Source organism: Daktulosphaira vitifoliae, unplaced genomic scaffold (genome assembly GCF_025091365.1).
Source record: "Daktulosphaira vitifoliae isolate Bord-2020 unplaced genomic scaffold, ASM2509136v1 Scaffold_2, whole genome shotgun sequence".
NCBI lineage: Eukaryota > Metazoa > Arthropoda > Insecta > Hemiptera > Phylloxeridae > Daktulosphaira > Daktulosphaira vitifoliae.
In genome coordinates this window covers 7,060,997-7,082,672 of record NW_026099573.1, presented here as the reverse complement: position 1 = coordinate 7,082,672, position 21,676 = coordinate 7,060,997, and the positions used below count along the sequence as shown (strand labels likewise).

At 25.3% G+C, this 21,676-nt stretch overlaps 2 protein-coding genes across 2 annotated transcripts in view; one reads left to right on the top strand and one right to left on the bottom strand.

Annotated features, from left to right (window-relative positions):
* LOC126898692 (uncharacterized) overlaps positions 1 to 3,965 on the top strand; it is a 16,265-nt gene extending 12,300 nt beyond the window's left edge. Inside the window, exon 7 of the mRNA XM_050672978.1 lies at positions 3,343 to 3,965. Coding sequence (XP_050528935.1) covers positions 3,343 to 3,689 — 347 coding nt within the window. The 3' untranslated portion in view covers positions 3,690 to 3,965. The remainder of the gene's footprint in view (positions 1 to 3,342) is intronic.
* An 808-nt stretch (positions 3,966 to 4,773) lies between these two features.
* On the bottom strand, positions 4,774 to 17,073 carry LOC126897786 (cullin-3). Its single transcript, XM_050671654.1, has 14 exons — positions 16,517 to 17,073; positions 15,735 to 15,932; positions 15,492 to 15,677; positions 15,223 to 15,426; positions 14,613 to 14,792; positions 12,724 to 12,918; positions 12,467 to 12,643; positions 12,227 to 12,397; positions 7,292 to 7,402; positions 7,105 to 7,226; positions 6,786 to 7,008; positions 6,420 to 6,589; positions 5,825 to 5,963; positions 4,774 to 5,762 (listed from the first exon to the last, which is right to left on the bottom strand). The coding sequence occupies exons 1-14, from the start codon at positions 16,571 to 16,573 to the stop codon at positions 5,610 to 5,612; spliced, it is 2,286 nt and encodes a 761-aa protein (XP_050527611.1). The 5' UTR covers positions 16,574 to 17,073; the 3' UTR covers positions 4,774 to 5,609.
* Positions 17,074 to 21,676: the final 4,603 nt, after the last annotated feature.

Below are 21,676 nucleotides of genomic sequence, written 5' to 3'. Positions count from 1 at the left end.
TTAGCTTCGATGCGAAGCTGAGAAGGTATTGGTTTTACTAAGATGTGTTTATTTTTTTTTTTTTTTTTTGTGTCTGTTACCACTTTTTCTCAGCTCTCACCGAACGGATTTCTTTCAACGATACGTCAAAAGATCACAAATCGTATCTAGTCGAAGACATTACCCTTACAAATTGAAAAAAATTCCCTCATTCCCCATAAATTGGGGAAACCTCCAAAAAAATTACAAATTTAAAAATCGCTTATTTTCGAAATTTTTTCAATTTTTTTTACTTAAAATTGTAATAACTTTTTTAAAAATAACCAAATCAATACAATTTTTTTTATATAGATGCATGATATCATTACTTTTCATTTGGTATATTTTTTTTGTAAATCTGACACTTAACTTGCCCACAGGGGGAGTTTTAAAATGACAACTTTTTCACAAAAAATTAATTTTTTCAACTTGATTTTTGAAATTGTTCCGGAAGGTCTGACACTTTTATCATGAGAAGTAGTATTTATATATATCTTTCATTCGACATACTGTTTTTTTAAATCGGACCATTTCTCTATATTTGAGGGGGGTTCAAATCTAAAAAATGCATGTAGAAAGTAGAACTTTTTCAACTTAACTTTTGGAAGTGTTCCAGAAAGTCTGACACTGTTATATATATCTTAAATTAAAGCTAATGTAATGTACTTTATTATGCAAAAAATATTTTGGACTTTATTTTGTCTTCACGGTGAAAATAGCTACCAAATGCTATTTTTGTGTGGAAATTCTCGATTTTATTTTTTACATTTTTAACTTTATAATGATATAACTTATTGAAAAGTGTATGGATCAACATAATTTTTTAATAATCTCTTTTTCATTCGACATACTTTATCTGAATCAGAATATTAATAACGAACTAGCAGATCATGTTGCTTTTGGTATATTCCACCAATTTTTTAAAATTAAACACTATCTAAAGATTTGCATCGAAGCGTTTTTTTTGATAGTGATTTTAATCACTGTCAGATATTATTATACTTGATTCAACTATGCTACGTCACCACTGTGCCGCGATCCCCCTGTGCTGGGTTTTTTTTTTTTAATGTTCATGAAAATTCTCAGCTCTCATTGGACCAATTTTGTCAGTTCATGCACCAAAGAACACAATTTTAATCTAGATAACCACTAAAAAAATGAAAAAACCATTAATTCTAAAAATTAAAAAAAATAACTCAAAATTACATTTTTAAAAAATGCCATTTTCCAATATATTTTCTACATTTTTAAATTAATATAAATTATTTTTTAACACTGATCCTAATGTAATTTTATTAGGTCTTTATGAAAAAAAATAAACTTTATTTTGGTATGATTTTTGTGAAAATACAATGAAAAACCTAAGTTTAAGAAAGGTTCAAAAGTAACTATAAACACATGTAAAAAAAATGTTTCAAATAAAATTTTGAAAAAATGATTTCAAGAATCTAGAATTATAATAAAAATTAATTAAATACAAAATGAATTTGTTATTAAGTTTTTCATTTTTAATATGTTAAAATAATGAATTTTGATTCAAAGTCTCGCGTTTAATCAACTTTTTGTTGATTTCTATAGAAGTTTATAATTTAAAAATTTTGAAATTTAAAATTTTTTAACTTACGTTGCTATTTTGTAATTAATATCATTAAATTGAATATTTCATGGGAATTTAGAAAATCGTATTTTTTATATTAATATATGATCGTGAACTTATATAATTAACATTTATAGTAAATTTACAAGAAGAGATCAAAATTTCGTAAAAAATAGTAGTTTTTTTTGTATTATTACAATAATATATCACTTAAATAAAAATCATAGTTATCTATGCAACTCTCGGTGTTTAAATAGATGCTACAATTAAAACAATCAGAACTATATTCCGTATAGTCATATCCTTTATTATTCTATAATATATTAATAATTTGAGCTTATGATTCGTCTGTGATGTGTTTTTGAATTTCATTTCATTTTATATTTTTACATGTGAATACTGGTTTTTATTTTTACTAATTAATAATAATCACAAAAATTTGAGGTGATAGAAAAAATCGTATTGCATATTTAAAATCAGCGTGAAAAATTGGTGTAGGATATTATATTTTGATTATAATGAAAAAGCTAAGTAGATGAGTGTATATATTCATAATTAACAAAACATTATTTTCTAAATATTTTTGCATCAAGCCTTTTAATTTTTATACATGATTGCCATATAAGTAACAAAATTACTATTAATTTATAACTTATTATAATTTCTTCGTAAAAATTACAATATTAAATGATTGAATATAAATTGCATACTAAATGTAATTTCTATAATCAGTATTTATTCATATATTATAATTATAAATCAAAGAATTACTAATTAGGATATGAATAAGGAAATATATGTTTGTGTTACTTTTGGAGTAATCCACCAATTTCTTAAAATCAAGCATTATCTACAGATTTACATCGAAGCGTTTTTTATGATAGTAATTTTAATCAGATATCATCTATACTTGTTCCAATTATACCACGTCAACACTGTGCTACCGTTTTTTTTTACTATTATCCATTTTTTTTTCAATACTAGTAATGATACTATTTGAACAAATATCTTGAGGGTGCTGAAATAAGGCTGATCCCGCACTCCCTACCTATCTCATAACCTTATTATGCTTCTTGAATATAGTAGTATTGACAATGCTATACGCTGCAACTAATGAATAATTTTTACAAATATAAATACATTATGTACTATACGTATGTGTATTTAAAATACAATTAGGGTCCTTAAACATTTTTTTGAGGAAATGAGAAAAAAGTGTCGTTGTAAATCTTCATCGGATAGAATCAATTTATGTCATTGTTTTTATTGTAAAGTAATATTTTTATTTATAATCATCTTATATAAACTTTTACAATTGTATGTGAATATTCTATAAAATACATCATAAAATATTCTATTAATATTATTAACTTTTTACAAGTTCAAAATATTTCCTGTAACTTTTTATAATAAATCATTTTTGTATAATGTATATGTACCTAGGGTCTTACAGACAATTTACTCCTCACGAAAACTTCTACGAGCGTGAACATATAAAGTATCCAAAATTTTATCACAATTATTTAATGTAACAAATTGATCGGATAAAACCGATATTAGTAATATCGAGTGTTTGATACAAAACATTATAATCAAACACATATCAATAAAACCAATGCTTTCTCAATTGAGTATTGAGTCTGAAAAAATACTTGTATTTACTATAAGTTAAATGTACTTTGTGTTTATTAAATTTAATAATTCGTGTTCTTTTTAAATGAATATAGGCAAAGAATTCAATTCGTCCATAGCAAAGACTGTATGCGAAGCATGTGTATATACCAAAGGATCAAGCGTGGATTGTATAAGGTACACGAAAAGAGGAACTGCAATGTGCGCTAAGGCATGCGAAAGACAGAATAAAAATATATTAAGAGTTTCTCCTACTATTGTCTTATTAAAAGATGCATATTGTACCAAAAAAGTACTTAAAGCGGCAGCTTGTGTTTGTGTTTTTAAAGTCATATGTCAAGCTTATAAGCATTACGTTTTCATACATTTTATTCCTAACAAAAACGGCGATGTTGCTATGCAATATTTTGAAACAGGACATCCTTTGAAAGTACCCCTGTAATAGTAGTATTGTTATTTTTTTTGAGAATATACAAACTTTTATTTATTTTTTTTTTTTACTATAATTTTGCACTTGTATATTTAATGTTCTGTTAAATCAATAAAGACAATTTAATTATTAATTATAATGAGTAAATCAAATTTACAACATATGAGGGGTGTTTTTATTCTAAGCGAAACACTAATCTATCTTATCAATCGTGTGTCACCATCTTAAATTTTTGACCTTTTTTTGTGCATTATTCATCTTATTCGCAAAATTAAGGAAATCCATCGGGAAAAGTATTTCCCTCACAGTATTAATGATACATGTATCGACGCTCTGCATCGAATAATGTTGGGGGACCCATGAAAATCACTTGTGCGACACTGGACACCATCTCAAGATAATTGGATATATAATATACATTAGTTCTTATTAATCCTGGTATTAGATTTTGATATTCGTCACAAAATACCAGTAAAAAATATGAAAAATATTTGTAAAATTAATTCATAATACTACATTTTAATTTCGTACATTTTTAAGCCAAACGGAAGTATATGTATTTTTATTAACAGATATCTTTACACAGATGTAACCGGGAAGGATAATAGGGGTTGAAACCCCTATGAAATAATCGTATCATTACAAGGAGCAATTTAAGCAGATAGTTAGAATTTTTAATTTAAAAAATAAAATTTATTTGTTAATTATAACTGACTCTGAATATATGTACAGTCTCTACAGTATTAAGAAAGTGTTTAAGCATCATGGATTGTTGGATTACTTAGAATATTTACAGATAAGCAAAATAGGTTTATAATTGTTATTATGGAGAAATGGCAATCCAACAATAGGATTCTGTTTGTTGAACAAATCAGACAAGAAAAACAATTGATAGCTTTGTATAAATAAATTTTAAATATCATATTAATAAAATTTAAAACGAAATATAAATTTTTATTGTTTTTAGAAAGTATAAATTTAGGTAAATGATAAATAAATTGTTTGAACAAATTAATAAGTAGCTATTCATAGTTTTTATTCTTATTTACATAATTTTATTAAAATGTACTTTAATTGTACCTAACTGTTTTAACATTTCTATTAAACTTTTAACTTACATAATATAATATACACATTTGTCTACTATGGTACACTTTTATACATTGACAGAATTAATACATATTAAATAAAATGAACTATGTAGTTTAAAATTCTTTCAAAAAGTAAAATTAACAATAATTACAATTTATATACATGTAATTTTTTTATAGTCACATATTATCCCCTTAAATATCAATTAAGCATTCTTAAAATGTTTCAAATGTCATTTATTTATTAGTAAATAAAAAAGAATATCTACTTAATACTTGAGATAGTAAAATGTTTTCATAGAATTATTATTTATAATTCAACAAATAAAAATATGACATTTTTATTTTAAAGTAGTCTGTGGGAAGTTTATTATTATTGTACATAAACATGTTTTAATATTTTCTAAAATTGAAAATTGAAAACATGTTCATTTATAAAGTTCCAACTTTGTAATGAGTTATTTAATTAAAAAAAAATAGTAACATTGATATTTCCAAAAATAAATAAATAAATATGTAGTATAATTAAATGTGGTGTTCAGTATTGAAACAAGGTAAGCATTAAATATTACAAAATCAAAAAATAAACAAATATTAGCTTATAAAAATAATAATACACATATTATTGCATTCAATACACAATGAGAATGATTGGAGTACACTTTATAGCATTCACGTTAGAAATAGGAACAGTATGAACCTAGTTAACCAATTAAATTTTTCTATATATCTATATACATGCACATTTTTTATATAAGTAATTTATACATTTCTTTAAATTTACTGAAAAGGAAGACAAATGAACACTTTTTCTCTTCAGTGGAATATACATTAATAATTTTTATGCCACATAAGCATATGTCCGTCTATCTTCTGGCGATCTAGCAAGATATTCTCGTTCAATAAGCCCTTCAATTCTTTTTTTAATTATAACTGGTGAAGGTAAAAATCGACTTTTTAATTGCTCCATTACTTCCATCACAAGTGAATTGTGCTAAAGAAATAAAATTATAATTTCAATTTTAATAGATGAAAATATATATAATTATCACTTACAGTCATCTTTTTACGAGATTTCATTATACGAACTATCGCAGCTTCAATTTCATGTTTTCGGTCTTCATCCACTTTACTTCTAGTTTCTTTTCTCTCTGGTTCAGTGTCACCTTTGGCAGCTACTGTTTGAATCTTTACTCTAAAAACCCCATTAAACAAATAATACTATACATAAATAAATTAACTTTATAGATAAAATAAAATATAAAAAGTGATAAATTAGAGTATACACTATTTGGTAGAGGTATTTTCAAATTAATCATTGGTAAAAAAAAAATAAAAATTGAGGAATTATTTATACAAATAAATACTTATATAACAAAAATATTTATAATAAAACAATTATAAAGCAATATTTTAACTGATTTGATTTTTAAAATAGATCCACAGTCAATAAAACAAAATTTACACAAAATCTAATAAAAATCAAATATTTTTTGTGGATCTGTTTCTATTATCTGTATTATAGATTTAAAATAGTTTGTTTTTACAATTAAATTTTAAACTAAATAAGAAATACGAATCTTTTGTTGTGTTCTCATTAATCAAACTTATGCAATTAAAACTAATTTATATTTAAATAATCTAGTATTACCTGTGTAATTTTGAAGTAAATGAATCGTTAACAGAAAATTCATGATTCATTTCAATTTCTTTACATTTAGGACTTTTTAAAAGAATTCTTTGTGATGGTTTTCCTAATGCTAATGACTGTAATGCCCTAATCAAGTCTTTTTCGGGAATATCTGTTTCACTCTGAATGTCCTATAGATTAAACATGAAAAATTTTTTAGTAATCTTCATATATTTATATTTAACATCCTTTTTTGAAAGTTAATACTTGTGTTAAAAAGGATAGAAAATTTATACATCTCAGAAGAATTGAATTAACTGTGATACCTGAGAATCAAAACTAGACCTAACCAAACTGCACAATGATTGTAAAGTTAAGAAAATTTACCTCAAAAGTAAGCTTTTCGTGAGTATTAAACATCAGTAAAACACACATCTGGTATGTAGACACCTGAATTATATGTTTTCGTTCAGCAGGCTGTGATGAAATATTATTAATAGTTGAAGAAACTGCTGTTCGTTTTGGTTCAAAAAATATAGCATTTAAATCTGCTGAACCCAACTGAGGTTGTAAAGTTAATTGTCTTCCATTGTGTTTACCCAAATAAAACCTTTGAAAAATAAGTGTAAATAACAAACATCAAAATAAAATTAAATAACTATATAATTTATATATTATTCATAATACTATTCAAAATACATCTTACAATCGGAATTCTTCAAAGGCACTTCTAGGAACTAGGGGTATATTGCACTTTGATAGGGAATGAGTGGGCCAAAATCCTGTAGTCAAAACTCTTACAGTAAGATCTACAGATTGTACATTACGCTAAAATTGCATGTACAAATTAAAAAAGTTATTTTTCAAATAAACAATATTAAATATTTATATACATTTTCAGACTTGGTTATATGTTCTTTAAATTCTTCCATGATGGTATTTGATATTGACATATCTTTAAACATTCCTTCTAACTTGGATGTAAATTGGCAGCCACATTCAGTCTATAATAGATATAAAAAAATAAAAACTATATTTCTAATATTTCAAATATTTAATACAATAATTGTATATATTATATGGTGTTATTATTGGTATTCAATACTTTAATTAAAGCCAGATCATGAATAAAACATAATATCCACAACTAATGAAAATTGAAACAATAATTTTTTTGCCAAGTTTTAAGCTTTGTTAAAATATATATTTGTATTTTAAAGAACCAAGGTTTATTTAATTTATTACACAGTTAAAGCAGATGAAAAACAAATCCATAGATTGACAAAGGTTAAAGAAAAACGATCCTACTATTTTCAAAATGTATAAAAAATGATGATAAGAGGGTGCTATATGTTAGTGTGAATGATAAAGTGTTAAAAAGATGGAATGAGTATTTTGAAAAATTACTGAATAAGGAGTATCCAAGAGAGATATTAGAGGAAATCTCATGAAATGAATGACTGGTAAATTTAATTAGTGAGAAAGAGGTACGAGAGGCTATGGCATCAATGAAAAATAATAAAGCAATAGGACCAAATGAATGAAGAGCAAGTAGAAGTATGGAAAATATTAGTTGGTGTTGGCATAAAATTGGGTAGAAGGATCTTTAAAAAAAAAACCTTATTAGAAGGGAAAATGTTAAAAGAATGTAGAAATAGTATTGTAGTGCCAATATTAAAAGGTAAAGGAGACACACAAGAGTGTGAAAATTATATGGCATAAAGCTTATGTCATAGTATGAAAATTTGGAAATAGGTAATAAATAAAAGAATAAGAAGGAAATCATCAGTAACTAAAAACCAGTTCGGTTTTTGCCTGGAAAGTCAATGACAAAGTTATTTTGTGTAAGATATCTAATAGAGAAGTATAGGAAGGAGAAAAAACTTCATAGGGTGTTCATAAATTTGGAGAAGGTGTTTAATAGAATAGCAAAATAAGATTTAAGAAGGCATTAATGAAAAAATTAGTCTTAATAACAAATATTGATGTAATAGAAGATATGTATGAAGGTATTTGTGCTAAGGTAAAAAGTATGTGTGGAGTAACAGAAGATTTCAGTGTAATAGTAGGTGTGCACCAAGGTTCTAATTTAAGACTTTACTATTTTCTATAGTAATGGATGAAATTACTAAGGAAATACAAGAAGAGGTACTATAGTATGTGTTGTTTGCTAATGATAGTGTAAATATGAGAAAATAGTGAGGAAGTTAACCAAAGATTGAGATATAAAGTTTTAAGTTAAAACTGTTCTAGAATAGATTAACGATGAGTTGGAATTGTATAATTCAATTTTTAATTTGTAAACATTTATCTGCACTCTTTCTTCTAGGATGAATAAACTTTCCAGTTAAAAAAATAATAAAAATAAAAATTATCAATATTAATAAACTGAAGTCACAAAAAAAATAATAATAAAAAAAAACGCAAACACAGTATGGACGTGGTATAGTTGGGACAAGTATAAATGATATCTGACAGTGATTAAAATCACTATCATAAGAAACGCTTTGATGCAAATCTGTAGANTAGTGATTAAAATCACTATCAAAAGAAACGCTTTGATGCAAATCTGTAGATAGTGTTTAATTCTAATAAACTGGTACCAAATAAATTGTACAAAAGTAACATCAACTTCTATTTCCTAAATTATATCCTGATTAGAGGTACTTAGATTCAAAAGTATAATATATGAATAAATATTTATTATATCCATTAAATATAGTATGAAATTGATATTTAATAATTTTGTTTTGTAATTTTTATGGACAAATTATAAAAATTATAAAGTAAAGTAATTATAAAGTATTTTATTTTGTTACTTCTATGACAAACATGTATAGACATTAAAAGGCTTGATGCAATACTTCATAAAATTTTTTATTTTTATTTATGAATATAAATACATTGGTCTACAAGGAACTTTCATTGGAATCAAAAATATACTTTTTTAAATCAACTTTTCGAACTATTTTCAAATCTGAAATTAGACTTTATTTATTAATTCTAAAATTGGATATTATTACTCATTATTAAGAAATGTACATATAAAAAAATATTTCATGTTCAACAGTATTTTTACATAAAAATTACATTTTTGTTAAATTCTATGGCCATTTTCCCATAGAAGAAAGGGTGTAGGGACAAATTTTTTTTTTAACATATAGTATACCAGGTGTGTAAATATGAAACCGGAATTTGCCGATAGGTGACACTACCTATTGATACCGTAACCCATTTTCACTTGTATTGTGTCGTGTTGTTTGGGTGACTTATGCGCACGAGTTCCAACTCGTACCAGCGAAAGTTTCATTTAGTAGTGTAGTGAGGCTCGTGTGAAACATGTCGAAGTTTGTGCCAAGAAAGTATGATTTGCGGACAGCGTTGATCTTTTGTTTCCATCTGAAGAAAACTGCATCAGAATCGCATCAAATGCTTGTGGAAGCTTACGGTGAGCATGCTCTGGGAAAGTCACAGTGTTTTGAGTGGTTCAAGAAATTTAAAAGTGGCGATTTCGATGTGAGGGATGCAGAACGTGGTCGACCACCGAAAAAGTTTGAAGATAATGAGTTGCAAGCGTTGTTGGATGAGGATGCAACACAAACCCAAAAACAACTTGCAGATCAATTGAATGTGACCCGGGACGCCGTATCCATTCGTTTGAAAGCCATGGGAAAGATCCAAAAGGTTGGAAAATGGGTTCCACATCAACTGACGGAAAGGCAACGGGAAAACTGACAAACCATTTGCGAAATGCTGATCGCCAGGCACAGAATAAAATCTTTTCTCCATTACATTGTAACTGGCGATGAAAAATGGATATATTTTGAGAATCCTAAGCGACAAAAATCATGGGTAGCTCCAGGAGAACAATCAAAGTCGAGTGCGAGGCCAAATCGCTTTGGAAAGAAAACAATGCTCTGTGTTTGGTGGGATCAGAAGGGTGTTATCTATTATGAGCTTCTTAAACCTGGCGAAACTGTCAACACTGAACGTTACCTACAACAACTATCAAATTTGTTTCAAGCTTTGGAAGACAAACGGCCGGAACTTCAACGACGGCAACACCAGGTGATTTTGCTTTACGACAATACTCCGGCACACACGGCTAAAGTGGTCAAGGAATTAATCGAGGCGTTTGGTTGGGAGACTTTATCGCATGCCGCTTATTCGCCAGACTTGGCTTCTTCAGACTACCATTTATTTGCATCTTTGGGACACGCACTCGCTGAGCAGCGCTTCTCTTCCTACGAAGATGTGCAAAAATAGTTCGACAATTGGTTTGCGTCAAAAGAGCAACAATTCTTCTGGCGTGGAATCCATAAATTGCCCGAAAGATGGGAAAAATGTATAAGTAGCGAAGGGCAATACTTTGAATAGGATGTATAGTATCAGTCTTGTACAATAAACTAGTATTTTATGTCAAATAATTCCGGTTTCATATTTACACACCTGGTATATCATAAGCTTTAATTTAACTAATATTTATAACTCGGAGTATTTCCGGAACATTTTCAAAAGTTACGTAGAAAAAGATCTCAAAAAGAATTAAGAAAAAAATGCAAGAAATTCATTGCCACAGGCAGAATCGAACCTCGTACCTCGAGTGTCAAAGACATGTGTTACCCATCAGCAACTATTTGTCGCATTCGTTGGGTGATAAAATTGGCGATTTAAGCTAATTCAAATTTTCAAGTTACCTTATTCAACTTAAAAGAAGCAAAAAAAATTATAATAAGAAACACTTTGATGCAAATCTGTAGATAGTATTTAATTTTAAGAAATTTTGGAAAGATTTAGCAAAAATTGCAAAAAAAAAATTGCTACAGGCAACTTTACTGAATCGTGAAACGTTCGTCGCTTTCGTTTTTTGATGAAATTAACAATTTAAGCTGACTCAAATGTTAAAATTAATTTTGTCAACTTAAAAGAAAAAAAAATTGACATAAGTTTAACTGTATATTCTATGTCAAATAGATTTATATAATATTCATCAAAATCAGTGTACTCCCCTTGTAAGGTATTTTAATATAAATCAAAATACATTACTAAGATTTTGAATACATAAATAGCATATTTTTGAATATAGTTGCCATTTTCACCATAAAAACGATCTATAATTCGAAATTTTTTTTTTCATTGTAAAGTATATTCCATAAGCTTTAATTTATGATATATATAAATGTGTCAATACTTCTGAAAATTTTCAAACATTAAGTTGAAAAAGTACTACTTTTTACTCGTATTTTTAAATATTTAAACCTCTTTTATAAAAAGGATAATGATCCAATTTAAAAAAAAGTATGTCAAATAAAAAAAGTAAACATAAAGTGTATATGAAAAAAAAATTGTATTAATTCATAGATTTTTCAAAAAGTTATAGTAATTTAAAGTTAAAAATGTAAAGTATAAAATGGAGAATTTTAACACAAAAATAGCATACGGTAGTCATTATCACCGTAAAGACAAAATAAAGTCCAAAATTTTTTTTTTTCATAATAAAGTATATTACATTACATTTAATTTAAAATATATATAAAAGTGTCAGTATTTCCGAAACACTTTCAAAAGTTAAGTTGAAAAAGTTGTCATTTTGAATTCTCCCTTATGAGCAGGAAAATGGTCAAATTTATAAAAAAAAAATACATATATTGATTTGGTCATTTTTAAAAGTTATGGCAGTTTTATGTAAAAAAATTAAAAAAATTTCGAAAATTAGTAATTTATAAATTTGTAACTTTTTTGGAGATTTAAAATCTTCTATAATTCCAAATAAAAGTGTAAGGACTCACAACAAATATACATTTTTTAAGCAATTTATAATATCTTACTTTAAGTTTTGAGATCATATTTTTTTCATTGTCATTGCTGATGGACTTGTTCAAAAGTAATCTTTTAGCTAAATGTTGTTTATAATACCTCTCAAATACATCTTTTTCTTGGAGAAAACGAAATATTACCATAGCTTTATCTAATACTAACTCAACATCAATTTCAGTCAGCTGAAAATTTAGTTGCTTAAATGAACTTCAAAGAAAGTATTTAATAAAAAAGTATCAAACAACAATTACCCCTCGTACACCTTTTTTTAACTTTTCATCGATAAACAGTGAAAGATATTCAGGTGATTTAGAATTTAGGTTAAAAAAATATTCAAAATCAGCAGCTATCATTTGTTTGAACATTTTATCATTACTAAATGAGTTGACCAGAAAACCAGTAAATCTATCTTTTAAATCTAATAAACTCTGCAAACATATATGAAGAAATTTAAATTATGCTTTAAATTTATAATAAGAAAAGTAGATTATGAAAAACTTTTTCACACCTGTATATAATTAACTGCATTTGAATTTATATCTTCTTCTTGAACCAATGATTTACCAAGTTCACGTAAATATTGACTGACACAATCTGACATAGTTTTTAAACCATCTGGCACACGACTTAATAGTTTATACATACATGCTAAATCATCATTTTTGTTGTTTTTGACCATGTAAACAACACCTGAATTTTCCATCTAATTGTCATATGATATTAATTAATATAACTGAAATTATTTATTGTAACTAAAACAGATTATTAATATATTTATGAGGGTACAGTAGATAACCACTTCCAGAATCTGGAGGTAGCTAGCAGTGTCATCTAGTGTTAAAAGTGGTAAAACTTTGTTGTGTGAGTAATGAGTTAGTCAAGAAGTGTATTTATGTCATAGTGTTTAATTTACGTTTTTATTTCTTAATATTTTAACACATTTTTTGTATATGAATAATATTACTATTATATATATTGAAAATAATATGTTAATTTATTTATTATAATAACCTAAAACAGGGAAAACTGTTATATTCCTGTTACCTATTGATTTACCAAATGTATTCACTATGTTTTCCACAAAATAGATTTTTTGAATTTGATACTTTTCCATGTCATTAACTCAATTTACAATTTTTTCAAATTATTTTTAAGATATTAATTACTGAAAATATATTTATCTGCAGTTGAATATATTGATAAATGAAAGGCAAATGGTCAAACTAGTCAAAAGCTTTTGTATAAGAGAACACAAAAATAAATTGTATTCACTTGCAAAATAATACAAACCAAATATCAACTAATTAATAAGTCAGAGAAAACATAAAAAAAAAGAATTATTCTATCAATGCAGAATTTTAAGTTAACTCTAATATGAAGGGCAAAAAAATTTTTTTATAAGTCAGTTAACAGAACTTTATATAAATAATTTTAATTAGTTTATTATTCTGCCTCAAAATTTATAGTTACCATTTAATTACATTTTAAAATTCACTATTATTAGACTTATAATAATCATAAAAAAATACAAATATTTGTAATAACAAAGAATGTTTGTTGAATAAAAATAGTAATATATATTTTTAAATAAAAATGTTAAGAAAACATGCTTGCTAAAACAAGCTTAAAAAGACAATATTCATGATTTTTAATTATTCAATTTATATATGAATTGATTTGGTCAATAATCTCAACAATCAAGGAATTTTGTCATTAAAAACAAAAAATTCATATACAGGCTGATTCAATTATCATGAACCACTTAATTAATCGAAAAATAAAAATAAAAATAATATTAATAATTTCTTTATCTGTTTCTTTTAGTTCAATTTTTCAATCATAAAGTTTTTTTATGTTTATCTCTTGTACTTTAAAAATGTGCCAACATTGATTTATTAAATGGTAACACATTTAATTAACTAGCTTATTTAATAGATAATGATCTATTTAAGAAAATTACTTGTCAATAACAACTTTTGAACCAGTTTTTCATAATTTATTAACAATTTAAAGTAATTATTGGAGATTAAGATCGGATGCTGCTACTTTTATAACTAAATATTTTCCACCCTTACTCTTCCTCTAAGCTAGGTATAAATAAGTCAATAAATTCCGAAAAACTGGTCCAAAAGTTGTTATTGACGACCAGTCATTTTCTTAAGTAGGTCATTATCTATCTAAATAAACTAGTTAATTAGGTGTGAGAAAAATTAAATTCAAAGAAATTGATAGTAAAATTATAACCATTATTTTTATTTTTCGATTAATTATGAGGTTCATGATAAGTGAATCACTCTGTACATTATCTATATATGTATTTTGTTATAATACGACTAAACCAAATTATTCCATAATAAATAAAGTATTTTATAGGGAAATCTCTTAATGATATCTTACTTCGACAATTGTTTTCATATTCCTCTTAATAAGTTCCTGTTCAATGACTTCCACTATGCGAGATTCAGTTGATTCGTCAAGATAATGTTTTGCTCGATCAGCTTCTTCTATTATTCTTGATTCAACTTTTCTAATATAAATAGAAGCACTATTTTCATCCAGAAACTTTTGACTTTCCAACTAATTACAAACATAAAAATTTTTAATTTAATAAACAATTCTAGATTATTTAAAAGTAGAAAAAAGAATAAAAAAATAAAGAAACTATAATCAATAAATTTTAAGAATTTATTTTATCATGATACTCGAGTATACAATTATGAACATAATATTATTTATACATCAAAACTTTAATTTTTTTAATTTTTATTGAATTATTTTAAGTATAGAAATAAATAAATGCATGTCATTAGTAAAATATAGTGATTATCATTTATATAAAGAATAGGCTCATTTCTATAAATATGATTCTTAATACTTTTGGTCTTATAATTTAGTATAAAATAAAAATATTTGAAGTTCGCTAAAATTGTATGAAATGTTCAAGTTACATATCTTAAAAAAAATTCACTATACTTATAGGACATGATAACACATTTTCTAAAAATACCTTATAAAATTCTGCAGATTGTTCAAGAAAAGGTTTTTCAAAATCTTCTTCATATACAGTACGTGTTTGAATTCCTAAAATCATTAACATTTGACATGCATTTTTAATAGAAATCCTATCAACAACTTCACCCTTCCTCTCTAACTTTATTAAATTTAAAAGTGTTGTGCGAAGATGATCGCGAATATATCCATACCGAACAATCTACAAAAATTAATTTACAACATATTAAAAAAAAAAATAATAATAAAATTCTGAAATGATATTACCAAATCTCGAAATAATATAAGACCTAAATTATAAACACTATCAACTTCATTGTGTTTAACATATACACGATCCATATACATCAATATATCACGTATCATAACCATTGATGTTTGATGGTCATTCCAAGCTACATTAAGTACTTGTAAAAAATTATTATTTAGAGATCTTAATACATCTTCTCTCACCTAAAAATTAATAATTTAAATTTAATTGAAAAACAAGTAAACTCATCTTGTACAAACTTTATTTTCCAAATGGTTTGTTACTACTTCTTTCATTCCAGTATATAATCGTTCACCATGTTTTAATAATACCATAGTATAAGCATTCCGGTATAGTTCTTCAAAACTAAGGCCTGAATTATTTTTTTTTTGAATTTCTTGAATAGCATTTTTAAGTAAAAGCCAAATGCTATCAATTAACTTTTCATCCATGGTCATCTAAATTTAATTTAAAATGTACTAATAACTATTACTAAGTAGTGAATTATTAACATTCAGATACAATCAAAGAATTTGAGAATATACATAAATTTAAGCAAGAGATATTATCCCTTACTTAAACATTATTTTGTTCAAACAGATTATATTTAACTTACAGGACAAAGTGTTAAAATATTAAATTACATTTAAACTATTTTAAAAAACTTTTATCAATAGTTATGTAAGAAAGACAAAATAACCAAATTTTTATAAATATAATAGCTTTTTTTTTATAAAATCTTATTAACGTTAGTGATGTTTCTTTAACATTGATCTGTCATAAGTACATTATTCACTACAATTAAAAATGCACACATAATAAAAATCTTATCAAGTTTGATATAAAATGTATTAGTTCTTCATTTTTCTAATAAAATTTTATTTAGCTGACTTAAAAATTATGTACTATGGTTAACAATAAATTAATAAATAGTATACAATAAAAACATTTCTAGATGTACAGACATAATTAAAACATTAAGTAAATTTTAATAAAAATTAAGCGAGTGATTCTCGCAATTATAGAAATTAAATATACTTACGGGGAAAGCTTTGATACGCAAGTTTGTGCGTTTTTTTGGTACACCACTATTCATCATCTTAAAATGGACGCTCCAGTTCGATATGAAAATAATTTTTAAGTATTCCTCCTGACACGGTACAGTATTTCTTTCAGACACACATCACGTTATCAATCTATATGAAAGTGTATCTGAATCATAAGTACATGGTGGCCTAGTGGTAAGGTTTGTGTCTACGACGTCTTAGGTTGCGGGTTCTAATCCCGTACCGTAATACTTGGTACTACTAATTGTACCACATTGATAAAAGTCATAAAAATTTAGTAGTTGGTGCGATTTTGGAAAATTGAAGTAACAAAAAAAACTTAAAAATGCTTATCAGAGATATTTCAAGCCGTTCGAGTAAAACAATATCTTACAGGAATGACGCTACTATCTCATGGTAGAGGTTTTTACTATCAAATTTATAGTTATGTCCTTTTTCTTTAAAATAGCCAATTGATTCATGTTTTTTATTTGCAATATTATACTCTATTTTATTTAGCTTCTTTAGTGTATATTTAAATATTTTAGCACAAAAATAATTTTTTTTTTTAAATGTATAGAAATACTCGAGAAAGTTGAGAACAAAAAACTTATGTGATAATAATTGTACGCATGCGTACTTTAATAACAATTATCATTATTTTAATACTTTAAGTAAGGAGGATTCATAAGCAGTAAACGATCATCTATATTCTTTTGATCCAGTTGCTTAAATTACTTGAGACCTCCATGACATTAGGTCAACTAAATTTTAGATTTAGAAATATTTGAATAAACAAAAAAAATACTTTTAAAAATAGTTATTCGTTACAAAACTATAAATTTCGTTTGAACGTAAGAGTTTTAAAATAAGTTATAATTATAGTTCATTATGAAATTATAAGCTTTATTTATATTAGGTTATATTATAATTTCCCATTTTTTAAAATANTTTAAAAGAGTTTTAAAATAAGTTATAATTATAGTTCATTATGAAATTATAAGCTTTATTTATATTAGGTTATATTATAATTTCCCATTTTTTAAAATAAATTATAAAAAAATCATGTAGTATCATAATATAACAGCATTAGACACCTTGTTATTTGCTTTGAATGTCATATTATTGACTAAGATACAAATTTTTCTTTATAAAAAAATAATATATAAACGAGATGATTTTTAAGTTAAATTTGTAAAATGCATTTGCTTATAAATTAAGAATTAAATAAAACGAAGAAAGATTGAATAATAAAGTATTATATTTAAAATACATGTTAATTTACTCTTTGTCTCCTTCAGGCGGTGGGAGTGGCAACAATCCTGCTGTTAAAAAAAAATTCTAACTTTATTTTATTATCATGGTGAAAACGGGCATAAAAATTAATAAAAAAATAAGATTTTTGTAAAAAATATTCTTTTTTATATTTTTAATTTTATAATGCTATAAATTTTTCAAAAATATATGGATCAATACAATTTTTTATGATAAATACTATTTATAGACCTTTTTCATTCGACATGCTTTTTTATTTTTTAAATATAACCATTTCCCATTATCAAAACCAATTATCTTAAATTAAAGCTAATGTAATATACTTTTTTATGGAAAAAAAAATTTTCTGACTTTATTTTGTCTTTATGTTGAAAACAAACATCAAAGTTAATAAAAAAAATATGATTTTTGTAACAAAAATCATTTTTATATTTTATTTTTATGAATCTATAACTTTTTGAAGAATGTGTGGATCATTATATTTTTTTAAAAATAAGTACTGTTTATATTTATTTATATATTGAACTTATAAATCATAAGACTTTATATTGTTTTCATTGTAAGAATATTTATTACTATGTTCTTACCACTTATATTATACACGATTTATTTCAATTTACTTAATTCGTAATAGATAATTAGTATAGAGCAAGATGCTGATGTGACAATTCTACTCGTCTGTCGCCCAGAGCTACTGACGTCGAGCTAACAAAGGACAGTTGTATTTGAGTGGTCGTTATAGACATAGTTTTCAATACTATTACTTTCGTCTTATTTATAACGTAACTTATTTTATTCAACGACCTGTCTATTGCCAATTGTCATCATAGCCAACCAACTCCGTCTCACTTGGATATACGTACTAACCAACTGTACTAGGATTCAGGTCAGACGGATTGTACATTATGTATAACTTATATTTACTGAACATCAAAAATATAACTTTACTTTGTCGTTAACATAAAACAATAGTCTAACATTATTTAATAATCTATCCCCTGTAACTAAGGTCCACGATTGCCTGTGTCTCCTTCGGGTAATTAAAACTCATTTGAGGAGATAGGGACGATATTTGGGCAGACGTCGGGTAGCTTCCGATTCTTGGTTTTGACCAAGATCCTCAAGTATTAAACTAGCCCCTAACATCATGGTGAAAACGGACATCAATGTTAATGAAAAAAAGGTAGCACAGTGAGGTCGCGGCACAGTATGGACGTGGCATAGTTAGTACAAGTATAGATGATATCTGACAGTGATTAAAATAACTATCATAAGAAACGCTTCGATGCAAATCTATAGATAGTGTATAATTTTAAGAAATTGGTAGATTATTTCCAAAGAAACAATAATTCTTATTCCCTTAATTTTATCCCGATTAGTTATTTGATTTATAATTACAACATATGAATAAAAAATAATTATAATAGTTAAATTTAGTATGAAATTGATATTCAATAATTTTATATTGTGATTTTTACGGAGATATTATAAAAATGATAAAGTAGTTGTATATATCTTTACTTTTTACGCGTATAAAAATTTAAAGGGCTTGATGCAATACTTTTCAATAAAAAATGTTTGTTACTTATAACAAAGTTTTATAAACTGGACTACAAAGAACGTTCATCAGAAACAAAAATATACTTTTCTAAATCAACTTTTCGCGATGTTTTCAAATGTGCAATTAGACTTTTTCTATCATTTCTAAGTTTTAATATTATTACTTATCATTAAAAAATAAGTATTTACATATAAAAAAAAAATAATTAAGAACACAAAAAAATTGTTTTAAATTAATTTTGATTATTAATATGTTAAAAATAAGAAAAATGACATATTTAACCTATTTTTTTAATCCTTTAAAGTTGATTTTTGTGAAAGTTTATAGTAAAAAAAAATAAATTTATTGCCATAATTTTTAGCTCGATTTGCAAGTTTGAAATTGACATAATTAAATAGAAAATTTTATGAGAATTAAAAAAATTGTATTGTTAGGATTAATATGCAGTCAGGGTTTGATAATTACTATTTATAGTAAATTTATCAGAAAAATTCAATATTTTTTTGCATTTTTATCGTAATAGATAACTTAAATAGAAATATAGTAATAATTTCCTAGTAACTTTTGGTGTTTAAAAAGATTCTACAATTGAAATATGAACTGAATTAATATTAATTATTTACTTTAACTAAAATAACTAATAAAAAAAAAGTTTTTAAAAAGATCTAAAAATCTATTGTTAATTCAGGAGAAACTAACAATAATTTTGTTTAGAAATAATTTAAATAGCAACATGTTACCGAAAAATTTGGAATATTATAGTCTAGTAGTAGCACACACAAATAGAGTAAAAGAATCATTAAATTACTAAGTAAAATAATAAAATTTTGTAATTGAAACCTATCATATCGAACTTGATTCGTCAATATATACTTTGATAATATGAGAAATGAATGCATTTTAATTGTTTGTATGGAAAGAACATGGGAAAAGTAACTGTTTAATTGATAAATTCGATTTTTTTTTTCAATTTTTGAGGGTAATATCTTCAACTAGGTACGAAATGTAATCATTTGACGTTTCGTTGAAAAAAGTAGGTCAAGTTAAAGCAGAGAAAATAAATGATAGTCACAAAAAAATACCTTCTCAGCTTGCATCGAAGCTAAAAACTAAAATATAGTAATGCAATTTTAATTTGAATAAGAAATTTCTTCTGGCGAAGGGCGACTATAGTGATGGGATCCTTGATCTTTATTGAATTTAAATGAGATAAAAATCAAAGGAGTTGAAAATTTATTCTAACTTAAAAAGAATTAATAAAAAAATGCAAAAAATTCCATGCCATAGACGGTTTGGAACCTTATATCCCAAGCGCGTAAAACACAAGTTTTACTAACTCGGCAACCGTAAGTTATTCCGTCGAATGAAATGAATTCAAAAAAATTTATATAAGTTTAACTTTCTATGCTATATCAATTTAATTTATATAATATTTATAAAAATCAGTGTACTCCCTTTATCAGGTATTTTAAAATAAAATAAAATACAAAACCTAAAATTTTAACACAAAATAGCATATTTTTGAATACTGGTAGTCATTTTCACCATGAAGACGACAAATCCAGAGGTCAAATTTTTTTTTTCAAATTAAAGTATATTACATAAGCTTTAATTTAAGATATATATATATAAAAGTGTCAGTATATCCGGAACATTTTCAAAAATTAAGTTGGAAAAGTTGTCATTTTGAATCCTCCCTCGTGAGCAGGTAAATGGTCAAATTTATATATAAAAAAAAACATATATTGATTTGGTCATTTTTAAAAAAAGTTTTGTCAGTTTTAAGTAAAAAAAATGAAAAAATGTCGAAAATTAGCGATTTATAAATTTGTAACTTTTTTGGAGATTTGCCCCATTTATGGGTAAAGAGGGAAAATTATTCAATTTTTGAGGGTAATGTCTTCGACTAGATAAGATTTGTGATCTTTTGATGTATTGTTCATCAAAATCGGTCCAACGAGAGCTGAGATTGAGCGTTCACAGACACAAAAAAAAAAAATACATCATAGTAAAATTAATACCTTCTTAGCTTCGCATCGAAGCTAAAATATGATATTTGTAAAAAAATTCTTTTTTATATTTTAACTTTATAAAGCTATAACTATTTAAAAATGTATGGATCATTATATTTTTTTAAAGATAAGTACTATTTATATTTATATATATATATAATAAATATATATATTTGGATTGAAGCGTATATATATTTTGGTATTGATATGAATAAATTAATGTAAAAACTTGACAGTTATAAAATTAAATTATATATTTAATGTTAAGTACCTATTTATTACAAAATATAATTTCGTTAATATACTCT

Bases quoted from the DNA above. Each gene is read 5' to 3' on its own strand.
- LOC126897786 (XM_050671654.1), bottom strand. From the start codon at position 16,573: ATGATGAATAGTGGTGTACCAAAAAAACGCACAAACTTGCGTATCAAA. The intron at 14,793-15,222 runs GTATTTTTAGAA...GTTTGTAATTAG, and splicing joins AATCTGCAGAATTTTATAAG to TTGGAAAGTCAAAAGTTTCT. The intron at 7,403-12,226 runs GTAAGATATTAT...TATCTATTATAG, and splicing joins ATATGATCTCAAAACTTAAA to ACTGAATGTGGCTGCCAATT.